Source organism: Crocodylus porosus, unplaced genomic scaffold (genome assembly GCF_001723895.1).
Source record: "Crocodylus porosus isolate Cpor-Errol unplaced genomic scaffold, CroPor_comp1, whole genome shotgun sequence".
Lineage (NCBI taxonomy): Eukaryota > Metazoa > Chordata > Crocodylia > Crocodylidae > Crocodylus > Crocodylus porosus.
The window spans coordinates 87,895,788-87,901,925 of NW_017728943.1; the positions used below are offsets into that span (position 1 = coordinate 87,895,788).

Genomic DNA, 6,138 nt, shown 5'->3' on the forward strand with positions numbered 1-6,138 from the left:
AAAAAACAAATGCAGAAGATGGGGGGGAGGGGGAGAAAGACCAGCAAGATGCTAAATTATTAAATCTGATGGAAAGTTATCAGCCATCTACCATACGGAGCAAACAAGAGGTACCACACATAGATTTTATAAATCTTCCTCTGTATAGAGTCTGAAGCACGCTATCACATCTGCTCTTTGCCACCTGATGGAGTTGCTCTAATGAAGTTATACCATTGGGTCATTCCCACCAATGTCTGTCTCTTGCGGTCTCCTCTTCAAAGGTTTCTAGGCACTAAGAATGCTCTGCTCAAAAGACAATGAAGCACGGTACTACTGGTTGTTGAAGGAATACTAGGTGACAATCTGTTTTCTCCCTGGGCCACAGCATCATTCCCCTGTCCTTGTGGAGAGCTCCTTGGAAGGCTTTCCTCAGGGTATGTGCAGATAATGCTGTAATACTGGCTGACCCAACCTTTTGTGCATTGAGACTCCCATGTGCATGGAGCTGCTAGAGATGGTAATGAGAAATGCAAGAGGCAAACTGTTTAAACTTCAGGCTCTCTGTGGAAAAGCTGTTCCCTGAAAGACTATCCTTGCCTGACTCTTCTTTTCTCTGACTTCCTCACTCTGCACAGACTGCTGTTTTCTTCAGATTGTAAGCCCACTTGAGTAGAGACTTTTCTGTCTTTATATTAGTCTGGAAAGCACTATACATACCTGTGGTGCTAGATAAATAAAAATCTCTATTGTGGTTTCTTTCTCTGTAAAAGACAGTTAATTACACACACACCGCCCCCCCAGACTGAATTCATGAAGAGATGATATTTGCCCTCAAACAAATCTTAAGCAACACTGTCCTGAATAGATATACCCTTCAATCCAACTTAAGAGCTAGGAGTCTTAAGAACTGTAAATAGAAGCTAGAACATTAGTATCTCATAGTTTCTCCACAGACATGTCCCTGCCTGCACGTTGCATAACATCCATGCACAAATAAGAATTTGATTTCTAAAGCAAGGTTATCCGATAGGCCTAAAATAACAAATCTTTTATTTTCCCACCCGCTTCTCAAATATCTGGTATAACATAAATCGACATGTTCCTTCAACTCACACCTTGCCAAATATTTTCCACATCAGTTGTTGTTTACTCATCTATTATAGGCCATAGAGTTGTGGGAAACATTTCATATAAGTGAGATTTTTTCTGAAGATTAACTTTCATAATCTGTAATGAATTGCAGGGGATAGGATAATGCTAAAGCTCTGGAGGACAAAAGGAAACTTGGAGAACTTTCCTCAGGTCTGATCCAAAGAGGTGCTGAATATCTAAAGTCAGTGGGAGACAGGGAGTTCAGGAGATAGTCAGCTCCTTGAAAGTTTGGGCCCAACAGAAGAAACATGATAACTTAAGAAGCCAGAATCTTGATTTTATGGCACGGCCAAATAGCTGGACTCTGTTCCTGTAGTGATGATGATGATGGTGATGATGTGATGATGATGAAGTGAGTGTCGCCACACTCATATGTCAGAAGCACAAAGGCCAGAAAGCCAGCAACAGGTAGAATGATCAATGTCAGTAAGACCATGGGCAACCAAAGAAGGGCCATAAGGGCATTCAAAGATGATGTAGTCAGCCATCAGAGTTTGAGCACTACAGCAGCAGCCAACATCGCTGAAGAGGCCCCAAAAGTGCATGCTCGTCTTAAATCATCCAACACCCATTCTAAGACAGTTAAGAGCAGTCAGCCTGCAGGGCAGAAGCTGGTGCTGGGAATGAAGGGCACCTGTACACAAGCATGGAGGCTGCTCTGACATGCTGTAATTACAGTGTGTTGGAGCAGATTCAATTAATAAAGCCTGCTGGAGCATGGTAATTATCCCCATGCTTAAAAATGGTGGTATTTCCAAGCACAGGAATGCTGATACATGAGACACAGTGGTGTTTTAGTTAGAGTGGCTCCCAGAGCCACTCCTCACCCCCAGAGCATGTGTAAAAGTGCCCAAAGTCCTTTAGCTACAGTTCTTCTGCAGAACGTTCCTGCAGTAAAAAGGTGTGCAGGCTAATTTGTGACTCTTGGGCTCAGTCCTAGAAAGTGCTAAGCAACCTTCTGACTGCTATACCAGTGGGACAAGAGCATGCACAGCAACTCACAGTTTTAAACTGCACAAACCAATTTCTTCTTTTTTCATCTAATTCTTATCCCCCCCCATACACACACACCTTTTTCCTCAAACTCACAAGATCAAATTAAGAAAATATCCATTTAATACTAGTTATGAGTGTGAGCTCAAATATCCATGTGATATGAAATTCAAGTAGGCAAATATAAAGGTTTCCCCAGCAATGCTCGCTGCTTTAACATGCACATATGAAGTATTCCCTATTCCTTTCTCCCTTGTTCGGTGTACCCTTTAACAAATGTCTTCCATAAATGTATGCTGCCTCCCTTTGCTGCCTATAACACAGTGGCAGGTTTCTCCTTCTGCCCCACACAGTTACAGGTACAGGAACCCTGCTGGGAGCTGTTGGGTCATTCTCGCTGAATGATTACTAATGTCTGTCACTCATCTAAATTTCCCACCCATGATTTATCACCAGCTGTCTTCGTGTCAGCAGAGGTGACATCATGCAAAGCTATTAAACAGGGGTGGCATTTGAAATTTAAGCCAAATCCAAACTATATAAATGGCCCCCTCCCCTTATATTGTGGCAGATGTAGCACAGATACTGCATTCTGAGCCCATCTCCCACATTTTGCATTTGTCCTCACCTCCTCCTACCCCCAGCTTCCTGCCTCACCAGAGCATTTTTTCAACAACATAAGCATATTTCTTAAGCCCTTACTAAGGCAAACCCCCATGGCAGTCATTGGGAGTTTGTGCCTGAATTAAAACTGAGTGCTGAACACAACAACTCCAGGTGACTTAGTGGGAATGACAGGTGCTTTGCATATTTCAGAATAATTTAACTGTATCCTTTGTTCATTTTAACATAATGTATTTCTCAACCAAATAAATAAATAAATAAACTAAATGCATATATGCATGTATTTCTAGTGGTTGTCCTCTGTAGATTATTTTGTCCATTTCTGGATCCCTACACTTTCCTACAACCCCAACTCTGCACCCCCTCCCCGCCAAATGCACACAACCTGGTACCCAAAACAAAAATAGATGACTGGAAGGGACTTGGGTCTTGAAATCCTGTCCTCTGCTCTCACAGGCAAGCACAACATACAATCCCTGCCATGAGCTGACAAAGCTCCATCTCAAAACTGACTAGGAATTTGAGCATTCTGCTCCCATGGGAAGTCTGTTTCTCTTTGAAAAGCACCAGAAAAAAGAGCATGGACTACTAGCATATTATGTTGTAGACCCTTTTTGTAGCCCAAAGGTGAACTCTATTATATTTATCAAAACCAACTTAAAACTGAAAAATGTTATAGAGCAGCTTCAACTTCTGAAAAGAACATACACTATGTCCTGTCATGTTCTCTCCTAATTGACACCAATTATTCCTGCATTGTGACATACAACTCCGTTCCACTTTCACACAGCTCACTAAGGTAATTACAAGATGAAGAGCATTGAGTTTCTTCCCCATTGCACATATAAGAGACCATTTTGTTTTCATGCATCTTCTCCAGTACACAACAACCCACAGCACTAAACAATTACATTGAGTACCCCCTTTCAGATCAACATATTGAAAAGAAACAGTCTAAAAGACTGCAGAATTAAAATAAAACATTCTTGTCTCTGTATCAGAAATGCCTACGGTAATATCCCTGCAAAATAATTATTCAGCATTAAAAAACACCATTAATTTCTTATTTTCCCTCTTATAACTTACTACATGTTTTAGTATAGCAAGTAATAATTATTTATGCTGTATTCACCACATTTGGGATAGGACACCAGCACGATATCATCTTTTCTGGCTTCTAAGTTCTCCATAGCCTGGAATGTCTCTGCACTGCACACAGTGGAGGGGTACGGGATTCCCTTATAAGAGAACAGCAGATCCTTAAGGGCAAACCCTTCAGACTTTGCTAACGCTTTCTCTATTTCATCAACCAATTTGCTCTGGTTACCAGCCATTTTTGTCACCTTTGGTGTGTGAAATTACTGTATCTAAGTAACAAGTGCCTTTAAATAGGCATCTGAAGGGGTGGAGTGAAAAATGCTGGCATTATTTGTCTCAATACAACACAAAGCAGGTCATGTTGCACACCATGTGATCAAATACTTTTTCATCTCTCTTCCCTCCCCATCCTCCTAGGAATAGAGGCCGGGCTTGATCTTGCCATTCTTCCAAAGAGTAGGACTGACTCTTGTTAGAAGTCCCAGAGAAGACAAGAAAGAGGATTAAGCCCCCTGAGAGAAATGGCAATAGGAAATGGATTACATTGTAGGAATAGGCTGCAAAATGTTAAATTTAATCCTATGTAACATTAGCAGGAGGAAAGCTTCTCACACCAATGTTAAGTGGTTTCAGTTTTGTCACCAAGTCCAACCCTATGCAGAGGCAATGTATACAGGGCACACGTGGGTACACTTGTGCCCCTGAACATGGCGGTGCACCCCCTACAAAAAGGCACTGCCGACACTGTTGGTGGTGCCTGCATGCGGTCACCGCTTGCCCTTGCACCCCACCACCGGCAGCATCATCTGTGGGAGCTCCCACTTACCGCCGCCGTGTTATCGCTATGCTCCCGCCACACCCCCCACCCACTGGGGGCACACATCATTCATGACCCTATATCACTGATTTAAAAGAAACAGAAAGTGTACAGGTACTAAGTAATAAAAGACAAGACTATAAAAGCCATAAAACAAAACAAAATAAAAAAATCCACTTAATTCAAGGGCAGTACAGTAAAAGCTTTGTTATCAGGCACCCCCGGGAAACAGAGGGTGCCGGATAACAAAATAGGTCAGATAACTGAGCGCCCGGAACAGGCGTCTTTGCCTGTTTGGACCGCTGCCTGTCCCACTGTGTCTGGGGTGTCGCCACTCCTCCAGCCATCCGGCTGCCCCTCCCGCCGCATCGCCGCCCCTCCCGCGGGCTCCGGGGGCCACGCAGGACAGGGAGGAGGGACCCGCGTAGGCTGCTTTGGCTGTGGGGGCTCCACAAAACCGGAAATGCCATGGTGGGCACTTCTGATTTCACTTTTCCCTTACAAGCCCTTACAAGCCGGCATGCTGGTTAACACAGCATGCTGGCTTGTAAGGTGCCGGTTAACACAGCTTTTGCTGTAATGCTAATACCATAGCCTAAAAGTACCAGAGGCCTTTTAGACACTAAGGCCCATTCTGAAGGCTACTGTATATTAATGTCTCTCTTTTATGTTAAAAGACAATGAAAGCTGAAATCTTAACTAATTTTGCAGTCCCAAAGATAAGCATTAGATCGTTTCCTAATGGTTTGGTTTTACATGTTTAATCAAGTTTCCCTGTAGCAGTGAGCTCAAAGACAAAACAGGACTTCCTAGTTAGCAACTAAGGGGCTTTTCATAAAAAAGGAGAAAAATAGGCCTAGAAGGTCATCTAGTCCAACCTCCTGCTCAAGAAAAGATCACCCTCAGATAATCTATCGCATAGGAATATCTAACGATTTCTTAAAACGTGGCACTGGGATCGGTGGCTACGGAGGGGGCTACGGCAAATTTTGAGGTTGCTATAGCCCTCCCTAGCACCTCCCTAGCACCTCCCCACCACCACGGGTGGTGCTATAGTCCGATCCCTAGCACCACCCGTGGAAATAAACAAGCTTGGGGGAAGCAGACTGAAACAACTGTGCCTATTACAGCAGTGATGCTCAACCTTTCAGCCCTGCTGCCTGCATTAGTGGTGCAGGCACCACATGCCAAATCCAACTGCAAAGTAACCCCGTGCATCGGCTTGGGCCTGCATGTGTCCAATCATGGAGTGACCTGGAGTACTAGTTCTTGTTGAGCACCACTGCAATACAGCAATCTCCCTTCCAAAGTCTAGAAAGGAATATGAGATCCCTTCATTCCTCTGCTGCCAGCAAATAGCAGTGAAAGGCACTGACAAAGTGTGCACCACAGTGACTGTCACTTAGAGAACAAGAACCTGCTATTGCTAGTGCTACATGTTACTGTCAGCTCATGTGGCAAAGGTCAGCGTA

At 43.7% G+C, this 6,138-nt stretch overlaps 1 protein-coding gene across 1 annotated transcript in view; it reads right to left on the minus strand.

Annotated features, from left to right (window-relative positions):
* Positions 1-4,091, minus strand: part of SULT6B1 (sulfotransferase family 6B member 1) — a 10,334-nt gene extending 6,243 nt beyond the window's left edge. The window contains exon 1 of the mRNA XM_019549740.1: positions 3,884-4,091. Within this exon, the coding sequence (XP_019405285.1) occupies positions 3,884-4,085 (202 nt within the window). The 5' untranslated portion in view covers positions 4,086-4,091. The remainder of the gene's footprint in view (positions 1-3,883) is intronic.
* Positions 4,092-6,138: the final 2,047 nt, after the last annotated feature.